Below are 11,344 nucleotides of genomic sequence, written 5' to 3' on the forward strand. Positions count from 1 at the left end.
CCCCCCCCCCCCCCCCCCCCCCAGAGCAAGAGTAAGGGACCAATGACAGGGGACTCGATTAATTTCTCTCAGCATCAAGCCCCAAGAAACTCATTTTCCACATGTTAATCCATAACCATAATTAGACAACTATAAAATCACTTTAAACTCCTTCAGTTTTAATCACCCTATAAGAGCATAATAGCTTCATATGAGATATCAAAGTAACCAGATCAGATATGTCAAATCCATGCATACAATGTGAAAACTTAAACTAAATAAATAGTCAATCTTTCGAAGAAATTTTCTTGAGCAGATATGGCCCACTGTCCAGGAGCAATTTTGAAGGATATAGAATTAAGTCATTTTGAAAACTCACCCCCACCCCTGCAGTAAAAAAAAAATAACAAAAAACATGGCAGAATAACCAAGTTCAAGAAAAATAAATGGAAATAAAACCAACCGGTAGCTCCAAGTGTATCCTGCAAAATCAATGAATAATAAATCAGACATTCAGTGAATGCTAAAAAAATGCCCAATTAAAAATCAAAGTATGTCATAAAGGAGTTATTGCACCTTCGGTATATTGCACACGTACCCAGCAGATCGTTTGGCAACGCCTGACTTCAGTGGACCAAGCAGCTGCATCAATTATACATCTTAATTAGAAATCTCAAATTCGAGAACCTTCTGCATTGACTAAGAATCCTGGTAGTTAATGCAATATCATCATTAGAAAGAGAGAAGTTCTTTGAGCAATACCCACTTCTATCTTAGAGTTCAATACATATTTTCTTCTATTCATTTCCAAGATGTTTGAAGAGCTAATAAGTCAAGTAGAGCAGGATCTTTTTCTCTTTTTTTAATAAACAAAGAGTTGGGGAGTTTCCGAAGAAATGCTCCTATTAGGGTTGATATCGGCAGGGAAGTTGTTTCAAACAAGAGCTCTGAGGAGAAGCAACAAAAGATAAATTATCCCAAATGCTTGAAGGTTTCTTATAAATGCTTTGAAACCTTCTCATATTCCTCTCTAGCCAACCCTCGCAATAAAATCACTTCCATGATGGTGGACTCAAAGCTTGTGAAGGCTTTACTTTGTACGATCTCATTTGTACAAAAGCTCAGAAAAAGTAAAAGCTGTCCAAAAGAACACTTTGCATTTTTTTCCTTTATGAAATAGAAATAACACCTTGGCTTATTAGTTTAGTTATTAGAATATTTACCTATCCAACGAATTTGACAAGCATTTTAGGAAGAAAAGAGATGAAAAAAGTTGACCAAAACGGGATTTATAACGCCTCTACTTCAAACTTTCTTAAGTTCATTCTAACGTTAAAATTCCAAGAGCCTTTGAGTTGGTCCAAACACTGTCAAACAGAAAAGATTTTACTCCCTAATAGCACAGACAGGTAAGGCAAAAGGTTTACATATTGAAATTGATATTGAAAGAAAGAAGATACATATTGATCATGTAACCGTAAATGGTAACAGGAGATGCATATATTTGTAACTGATCAGAAGCCATTAAAGTAGGTTCTTTTAATTATTACTTTTCTGCTCTTTGTTTCAGGGAACTGCATGTTGCATACTGGAACATCTAAGACACACATTTTGATTATTAGATTGTTCTTTGATTCCCAACACCTTTTCTTTCCACTAATTCGTTCCACTGATATCCAGAACATACCTCTCTTACAGTTACATACGTATCTGGTAAAGCCCTCTTTGCTCGGTCAATGGTAGGTACAGCAACTCCTTTAGAAATATTCATCCCACTTCTGCTAATTACCTCAGCTGCCTGATTTCCACGCGAAGATAGAAAAAACTCAAGACATCAAATTCCACATTCCATACTCATGAACAAACAAATTCATTATTTTTCAAAAAAAAAAAAAAAAAGCGCACACATCATCGTAACACAATCTTGTGCAGCTTAGGTAAATTAAGATCTCAAACGAACCAAAAGCAATTGTATTCACCGATCAGACAAATACTCAATAATCCGAACTAGTAGAGTAAAATAAAGACCCAAATTCAAATGCAGATTGACCTTGAGATATTCATGAGCAACGAGACGAGAAAACGACGAGGACTGATGCCATTGACGGGGGACAATAAAAGAACGAGAGACGAACGTGGTGAGCTTCATCAATCCGTTCGCCATTGATTTTCAGAGCTGAAGAAGAATTTGAACTGTACAGAGAAACCCTAGGAGAGGCGTTAAACCCTGATGAATTTCTATGTTCGGGGAGGGCGTTTCGGGGAAGAAAAAAAAAAAACAGAATAATTCTGACAAGAGTGCCGGAGAGTGACGTCATCCTACATTTATAATAAAAAAAATAGCAAATTTTCATAAATTTAATGGTAATATGTAAATTCAATTTAAAAAATTTACAAATGAAAAAATTTGTGTCTAATAAAATTATATATTTCAATATTTTATTTAATAAATTTATTATTTTTGAAAAAAATTGAATATATTAAATTTTAATTTATTAATTTGAGTTTAATTGAACCAATTTCTATTTATTGATAATTAAAAAATATATTTTATTGTTACGTACTATTAAAAATAAAATTTTGAGTATTTAAAACATAATCTTATAAAATATATATTAAAATTGAATTGCAAATTTTAATTCAACATTTAAAAATAAATAAATAAATATTTTAAATATTAACCTTTTACTTTTAAAAAAAAATTAAATAAATGACTTAAACTTTCCGAACTATTGAATTATGTCAAAAAAATGTTTCAATCTGACTCAACTAGAAACATATATTTTAAAAATTAAAAATAAATAAAAATAAAACACAATCCAGCAAGATAACAACTCAAAGAATAATAATTATTTACTCAATTATGAACAACAAAGATATATTAAATAAAAAAAATTGAAAAAAATTAAATTACATTCCTACCCTTTGGAGGGCAACAGGAGAATTATTGTGGAGCAGCCTAAAGAATTGTGAACAACTTATGTCATAATAGTTGTGAAGGATTGTCGAGGACTGGGATCATCTCTGTTTGTACAACTCCCATCTCTCTTATTCTTCCAAATTTATCAGCCTCTCTTGCTATTTGGATGTCACATGGACTATAATATTGATAAAGGTACTTTACGACGAACCGAGGAAGTAACGCTACAACGATGATCGATAACAAACATAGCCAAAAAGATGCTCTGCCCGCCACGTGATATATCGCCCTGCCATAGTTTCATAACGTGATCACTATATTAGAATGGACGAAGTTATAGAATGAGAAGGCTTTACGAAATAGGATTATATCACATACCAGTAACCGGGAAGCGACAATATCGAATCAAGAACAATGACACAAATGACTGTTGCGAGAGTGGATCCCCAAATCACGGCATGGGTGATGAAATACCATCGAAACACGTCCATTGCCAAGTGTAAGTTGACGACGATGACCGTAGCGAGTAGCCAGAGATCTCCGAGGCCTGAAATGTCGACAGTGGTAGCCCAGAAGGAAAGGAGGGGGATGAAGAAAATAGCAATGCTTTGCCACACAGTGTCAACCATTGTTAACCAAAACAAGCCAGAGTTGTAGCTCTCTTGTCTATGGCCTGCCCCATAGAGTTGAGGGTAACTAAGAAGGGTCCTTCTTCCCAAGTCTTTGTCAAGAATTCCAACAACGATTGTGGGCAAACAAGTATAGATTATAGAGTAGAGTACACTGCTCCATTGGTTGATCGCGGTCGATAACGAGTAACCCGTAAAGAGCACGTACCTATGAAGAAACACATGATCATATCAGAAGTTTCCCAAGTTCTTGTATGTTTCTATTTCATATGATCTAGACAGACATTACTCACCAAAAGAGAACAAGCACAAATACTGCATTTCTATAAAAGTTGTACAAGATCATGTAGCCCATGCGCTGGTAATTCCAATGTCCATGTACCAGTAGAAGAGGAACCAAGAATCTAAATTGCCCCATGGCGAAATCCGACGCCATGACAGCTTGTCGACCCTCTAGACCGCTGATACCGACACCCACATCCGCCTTTTGGATCATTGACACGTCATTTGCGCCTACGAAGATTTGACAAACATAAAATCTATGACCAAACATCCATAGCAAAGAAGAATTTTGATATAGGTTGAGAAAGATGGGCTTTCAGAAATGAAAACTAGAAAAACAGCCCAAAGGTCGTTCTTTCGTTTTTCCTTTCAAGATTTTCCTCGAGATTTTTAGAACAAGTCAGTTAGGGAGAGGTTTCTATACTCTTATAAAAATGTTTCGTTTCCCTCACTCCACCCCCCTTCGAGGCTCAACGTCCTTGCTGATATTTGTTCCTCACAATCACAATCCGAGACATTCGATAAAATTGGAACAATATAGAGAAGATTAGCATGGCAACACGCAGAAATCGAGAAATGGTATCAGAGTCAAATACCATGTCGTGTGCCAGCGAGAACGCTAGTCCCCGAAAGGGGATGGATTGTGAGATTCCACATCAGTTGGAGAGGGGAACGAAGCATTTTTTATAAGGGTGTGAAAACCTCTCCCTAGCTTAGGCGTTTTAAAAATTTTAAGGGAAAGTCAAAAAGGGAAAGTCAAAAAGGGAAAGTCCAAAGAAGACAATATATGTAGCCCAAACACGCCATTATATTACAGTGAGAATTACCATCACCAATGGCAAGTGTCATGTCAGAAGTCCTTCTCTTGACAAGAGCAACAATTCCAGCTTTCTGCAATGGAGCAACTCGACAGCATAACACCACCGAACAGTGACAAGATAGTTGGAAAAGCTGAAACACAAGCGAGTTAGCTAAAACGTTAGACAATCAAGAGTATATACAAGATGGAATTTGCAGGTTTGAAAGCATTTATACCTGTTCTTCAAGTCTACTGTCAAGAATATGAACAAGGCTGCTACCATCAATGATCAACGCAACCGAAGCCGTTATAGCTTCGGTACGTCCTTCGCTATCCAGTGTAACCCCCGACGCAGTAGCAAGCTTTTTCGACATAATTATTGCATCTTCTAAACTCCTTCGGCATGAATCAACCGAGTTGCTGTTAATGATAATTTGGGTCATCTTGTTTGTCAAGAGCTTGGAGGAGTAACCTATTGATATGGCTGTTTCTTGCTTATCCCCAGTCAAAACCCATACTTTAATGCCTGCCATTCTTAAAGCTTCTATAGCTTCTGGAACACCTTTTTGTAACTTATCTTCAATGCCAGAGGCCCCCAATATGGATAAATTGTTTTCTATGCTACTGGAAACCTTGCGAAGCTTAGCTGCTCTGCCGATCAGAGCAGTGCTTGCTTCCTCAAACATCAAGTGCCATTTATCAAAGTCAGAAGAACTGAGTTCTTTCATCCCAATAACCAGTGTTCTGAGACCCTTTGATGAGTATGAATGAAGATGAGCTTTAGTGGCTTGAATGATACTCGTGTTCATATTTCCACCCATCACCTTGAACATGGAGTTATCAGCACCTTTTACAAATACTTTGAAGGACATATCGGGACATCCCAATATCACCGACATCCGCTTCCTGTCGCTATCGAACTCGTGCATTCCCAAAACATTATATCTGCAAGCCAATATTTATTAGTTTTAGAAAGCACGATAGAGGACGGTAGAGGATTATTGAAAGGAGTAGTCTCACGTTGGTTAATTAAGAGGAAGATCATGGGTTTATAAGTAAGGAACACTATCTCTATTGGTACGAGCCCTTTTTGGAAAACCAAAAGGAAAGCCATGAGAGCTTAACATGGTATCAGAGTCACTAGTCATGTCAATAGAATCTTCAAATGTTGAACAAAGAAGTTGTGAGCCTTAAATGTGTAGTCAAAAGTGACTCGTTTGTTCAAGGGCTTTAGAGAAGGAGTCGAGTCTCGAATAAGAAGAGACTATTCGACAGCTTCATAGGCCTCAAGGGAGGCTCTATGGTGTACTTTGTTCGAGGAGAGAATTGTTGAGGATTGTCGGGAGAGGAGTCCCACATCGGCTAATTAAGGAGTTGATCGTGAGTTTATAAGTAATGAATACACCTTCATTGGTATGAGGCCTTTTGGGAAACCCAATTCAAAGCATGAAAGCTTATGTTCAAAGCAGACAATATCATACCATTGTGGAGGTTCGTGATTCATAATACGTTAGAACATAGAGTGGAAAGAAATATTTTTCAATAACCAAGCTGAAGCATGATCTACCTTTCTTTTGTACCATGTATGTCGATAACTATATGACCAGAGGTTCGTTCGATCAGCATAAAACCGTATGCCGCAGCAGCATAAACCAATGCCTGTTCATCTGGGGACTCCCCTTGGTAGTCAACTAATTGCACTGAAGGATCAGAAGTTTCTGTAATAAGAGGAACAATGGTATTGCAAGCAGCTAATGCCAGGAAGAAATCATGAATATATCTTCCATTCTTGGTGTGCTTTCCACTTTTTGATAACTGTAGAAGCTCGGGGTCGGTTTTGACAGCCATTTTCGGTCTCAAAACCTTTCCATTCACTGTTACAAAAAATAGCAAAAGATAAGCTAAACACCACACTTGGATAGGAGACCTTATTGAACAAATGAAAGGAAAAAAGAAATCTGCTTACCTAGAGCCGAGTATCCAATCTGCTCATCGAGGGGGCCGGTACTTTCACCTGCATAATCGACCCCCGAAATGCTAGCACATCGAAACTCCATCTTATTCTCAGTAAGAGTACCCGTTTTGTCTGAAAAAACATACTTTATTTGTCCTAAATCCTCATTTATGTTCAAAGCTCGACACTGAAATCTAGAATTCGATGTTCCATCGTACATTTGAACGTCTCTGATCATGAAATAAGCCTGGCCAACACGAACCAGCTCCATCGAAATGTAAAGTGAAATAGGGATCATGATCTGAAACACAATGACTGACATGAGGAATACAAAAAAGGCCTCCAATCCCCATCCATAATAGTTATAGGTTTCAGGTGGATCTTTTGAGAAATCCTTATTCCTGAAATAAGGCAAAACGTCCAAATCTTCCCTGTTTCTAAAGAACCAAACACCAGCAAGAACACAAACAACTATACACAAAGCAATGAGAAAGAAAGAGAGCATAATAATCTCCACATTCATACGAGTCTCGAGTCGACTTCTTTTCGACGGAGCTCCAGAACTATTAAGCATGGCTTTGGTCTCACGGCCAGCATATACAGCAACGCCAACCGCCCAGTTCGTATTCTTGAGCTCACAGCCTCGAAGAACAATGTTTGGAGGTCCAAGCGAAAGTCGTTTCCCATCAATCTCCATATTAGCATGAAATCCATAGATATTCCTATTGGGTTTCTCACATTTAATCAACCCAACAATCTTCTCCTTGTCGGGCATTTTAGACATCGTCTCCTGTTTCGCATACCTCGTTTTCAAATTCGATTCACCGTCCAAATTCAAGGTCTGCACATAAGCAACCCCTGTGGAATCACTAGTAGAAAGAAGCACCATATCACAAGGAATGGTACCATTTGCACCAATCTTAATTATCTCACCAACTCTAATATCCTTCCATTTCTTATCATGAAACTGACCATCAACCAAAACTGAAGCTAATCTATTGTTCTCAATCTTATCAGAACGATGCCTTCTCCAATCCTCATATGCATCTTTAACAGCAGTAACAAGAAGCACAAAAGCTAAAGGCAAAATAGATACTGTTCGACCAAAAACGGCAAGCTGGGGAAGTTGATTAAGAACAGCAATAGCTAGGAAATATATATAAGCAATTCTATGAAACTGTTCAAACAGATTTCTCGGTAGAAAAGTTAGAATCGAATACTTGCAGGTGCGAATCGAATTTCTAGCGAATTCAAACTTCTCGTTCGTCTTCTCAGGATCATCGATGTAAATCAACCTCGCATCTTCGTCATTGATCTCCTTCTGTGATAAGCTCAGTGCTTCAGAATCGGCACCTCGAGAACCATGACGAACAGGCCTCGATCCAAAATCATCACTAGAACTCACTTCGCGAATTGAGGATTTCGATTGTAGCGACGATTGACTTCGCCGCGAGAAAGCGCGGTGACCTAGTTCAGTACTCGCTAAGTTCTCATTCATGGCGAAGAACAATCCAGGTTGGTTCGGCTCCTGTTTTTGTAGATCGTGAGATGTAGTTTTGGGCGTTCTTGGAGATACAATCAAGAGCGGCCAATCCGACGCCATGATTTAACAATCAGCACAAACCCAATCATCAACGCATTCACAAAATCGCCAAACGAGCTACAAAAACACTAAACCAAGATCAAAAATCCAGTAGAAACTCAATCACTAACTCGCACCGATACAAAACTCTCTCTATCGATTAACAGAGCATCACAGACGAAACAACAGAGTGTACGTGAAGAACAACAAGAACAAATAGACCAAGTCTGCTGCCGGATGGGCAAATTTCTTAAGCGAAAATAGTAGTTGGAGAAGCGTGTAAGAGGGAGAGAACAAGAATAGAGAACGGTCAAAGCCATCGCAGTATTTTTTTAGAGACAGAAGGGAAGAAAGTGTGAATCTAGAGAGAGAAAGAGAGTCGGACGACGATCATTGCAAGAAACGGAGAAGAAGTCGTAATGGGTGGCGACAGCAAAACGAATCCATCCAATCAAAAATTCAACCACTTTTTTTCAAAAAAAAAACAAAATATGGGTTTTTTCTTTCGCATTTCATAACTTTTGAAATTCTTTTCAACTAAATTGTCGTTGTTCTAAAAAAACACTGAATTTGTTTGAGCGGGAAAGAAATTTATATGAATAAATATGGGTGTCTCAACTTGGATTGAAGTTCTTCAATTTCCCGAATTTATCTTTTTTTTTTAAGTTTATGAAAATTTAATACAAATTTAAAATATAAATATAAATATTGGAGTAATTAGTAGAAATATTAATATTTAAATTATATATATATATATATATGAACAAAAATCCTTACCAATTATTTTATTAAATTTTTTTATTCAAATTTTAGGATGTTAAATTCAAACAACTCATTAAGATTTTTATTTAATTATTTTAAAAAATTTAATAAAAACTAACTTAATTTAATAGAATATCCATAAATTTATATTTTGTTTAAAAAAAATATTTACTAAATAATAAATACATACAATTCTCAACCTTAAACCCTAAGATTGAGTAGGGTTGGTCATAAATAATTAATATTCGATTATCATATTAAATTCATAACTAACTTTATCATTTAATACATGATTTGTATACTATAGGCATTAAATTTTTTGTTAGGTTTTATGGTTGATAATTTTCAATTTTTTTTTTTTATTTTTTGTAAATTAGGTGAAGGGAATTATTTAAATTTTGTAAACAAAAATTAAATATTATTTTATTAACACGTCATACGGCTTGTTAATCAATATAAAAAATTTTAAGACTCAATTGCAATCACAATCGAATTATATGAATGAAATTGAAACAATTAAAATCGTACTAAAATAAAAATTAAATTATAAGGACTAATTTGTAATTTTACACCAAATCTTCCTGGACTATGAATTTAGAAAATTAACACCAAGTATTTTATTTTGATGTGAAGGCAACTCCGGTTGACCGTTGCCAACCATGTATATGAATTATGCAAAGGTGACACGTGGCATGCCAATCATTATATTTTTAATTTTACAAATTATGTAAAAACAAGAAATGTTAAATAATAATTATTATTATTTTAGGTTCTTGGAATATAAATGAGCGGTGTAAACCTAATCTAATTAAATATAGAATTGAGACTAATAATTAAATCCAATTAATTAAAAATTATATTTTGATATTATCAGAATCTTTTTATATTAAAAAAAAGGCATATTTAAAATTAAAAAATTAATTAATTTTTAAATAATTAATTTTATAAAAAAAAATGGAAATTTAAATTCGATATTAAATTCAATATTTCAATTATTGGTTTATTTATTTATTATCATTTTTCATAATCGGAATTTAAATATGATTATTTATTTTGATATAATCTTGGTTATATTTCAAAAGATGTGATTTTTGTTTTACTTCCAATTTATTTCACTAAACATTTTCATTTGCAAAACCATGTACTTTGAATATTTTATTTATCTTTAAAAAAAAATCATTTGTGATTGTTAATGTGGGTGGAGTTATAAAAAAAATATATATTTAATTCAGTAAAAGAAAAATTTGTCCTCTTTTTTTTATAAATTGAAATTAGTTTTAAATATATTAAATTTACGACTAGTTATCAACAAATGTTGAGATGGCCGAGTTGGTCTAAGGCGCCAGATTAAGGTTCTGGTCCGAAAGGGCGTGGGTTCAAATCCCACTCTCAACATTCTTTTTACTATTTTCTTTTCTCATTTCATTATTTTACTATTTTCTTTTCTCATTTCATTATTTTACTATTTTCTTTTCTCATTTCATTATTTTACTATTTTCTTTTCTCATTTCATTATTTTACTATTTTCTTTTTCTTTTCTCATTTCATTATTTTACTATTTTCTTTTCTCATTTCATTATTTTACTATTTTTTTTTCCTAATTTCCTTATTTTACTATTTTTTTTTTCTTATTTCTTTTTTTATTTCATTATTTTACTATTTTTTTTCTTATTTATTTTTTTATTTCATTATTTTACAATTTTCTAAGATGACATTACGTGATAATTGACAATTAATTATCTTCACATGAGCGATGGAACGATCCCGAAGGTCCAAAACAACAATACAAATAGATCCCTAGATCATAACATGAGCGATGGAACCATCGAACAACGTCCATTGCTAAGTTCAAGGGACGAAAGGGACGACAATGACCGCAGTGAGTAGCCAACAATTCCAAAGACCCAAAACAGGTATGATGTAGCATTGTATGCCAGTGAACTCTTCCTACATGGAGCCCACAGCCCAGCTAGTATTCTTGAGCTCACACCCACCCACAACTATGCTTGAATGTCTAAAACATAGGTGTAATCTTCTCTTATGGGCCATTTTCGATACCGTTTCTCGTTTTGTGAACACAACACGACAAGAACAGATATAACAGAATAAGAACACGTCCACTAAAACGTACATTTTTATATAAGAAGAAAGTTGAGTGAATAAGTTTATGTGTTTATATGCTTATAAAATGTATATCGCTACCGAAAGTTATTATTTTTGTCAATGATCTAACTCATATTGAGCGGGTCATCCGCACCCTCCATTAATGTCCAAAAATATTTATTAATCACATTTTTTTCAGTTAAATTATAAAATTTAGTCTATTTTTTTTAATTATTACCCAACTTTTTTCCTTGAACATTCTTTTGAAATTAAATATCAACACGAAAAACATGGTAAATTTAGCCGACAAAAAAAAAAAAAAAAACAAACCCAA

General features: G+C 34.7%; 2 protein-coding genes and 1 non-coding gene across 4 annotated transcripts in view; 1 reads left to right on the forward strand and 2 right to left on the reverse strand.

Annotated features, from left to right (window-relative positions):
* LOC111487273 (probable mitochondrial import inner membrane translocase subunit TIM21) overlaps positions 1-10,056 on the reverse strand; it is a 13,154-nt gene extending 3,098 nt beyond the window's left edge. Inside the window, exons 1-6 of one of the 2 annotated variants that reach the window (XM_023134638.1) lie at positions 10,046-10,056; positions 4,268-4,271; positions 2,030-2,187; positions 1,667-1,777; positions 556-621; positions 443-461 (exon numbers count right to left, since the gene is read on the reverse strand). In XM_023134638.1, the coding sequence (XP_022990406.1) occupies positions 443-461; positions 556-621; positions 1,667-1,777; positions 2,030-2,143 (310 nt within the window). In that variant the 5' untranslated portion in view covers positions 2,144-2,187; positions 4,268-4,271; positions 10,046-10,056. Of the gene's footprint in view, positions 1-442; positions 462-555; positions 622-1,666; positions 1,778-2,029; positions 2,248-4,267; positions 4,272-10,045 lie in introns of those variants that run through there. The other variant, XM_023134637.1, reaches the window with a different exon arrangement.
* Positions 2,820-8,728, reverse strand: LOC111487169 (phospholipid-transporting ATPase 1-like). The gene is made up of 7 exons (XM_023134442.1): positions 6,576-8,728; positions 6,177-6,483; positions 4,846-5,554; positions 4,638-4,761; positions 3,822-4,041; positions 3,278-3,736; positions 2,820-3,188 (listed from the first exon to the last, which is right to left on the reverse strand). Exons 1-7 carry the CDS (start codon positions 8,164-8,166, stop codon positions 2,963-2,965), a joined length of 3,636 nt encoding a protein of 1,211 aa, XP_022990210.1. The 5' UTR covers positions 8,167-8,728; the 3' UTR covers positions 2,820-2,962.
* Positions 10,057-10,221: 165 nt separating the features above from the next.
* TRNAL-AAG lies at positions 10,222-10,302 on the forward strand. The gene has a single exon. It is a non-coding gene; the product is annotated as a tRNA-Leu (tRNA).
* Positions 10,303-11,344: the final 1,042 nt, after the last annotated feature.

This window comes from Cucurbita maxima, unplaced genomic scaffold (genome assembly GCF_002738345.1).
Source record: "Cucurbita maxima cultivar Rimu unplaced genomic scaffold, Cmax_1.0 Cma_Scf00012, whole genome shotgun sequence".
In the NCBI taxonomy this organism is placed as follows: Eukaryota; Viridiplantae; Streptophyta; class Magnoliopsida; order Cucurbitales; family Cucurbitaceae; genus Cucurbita; species Cucurbita maxima.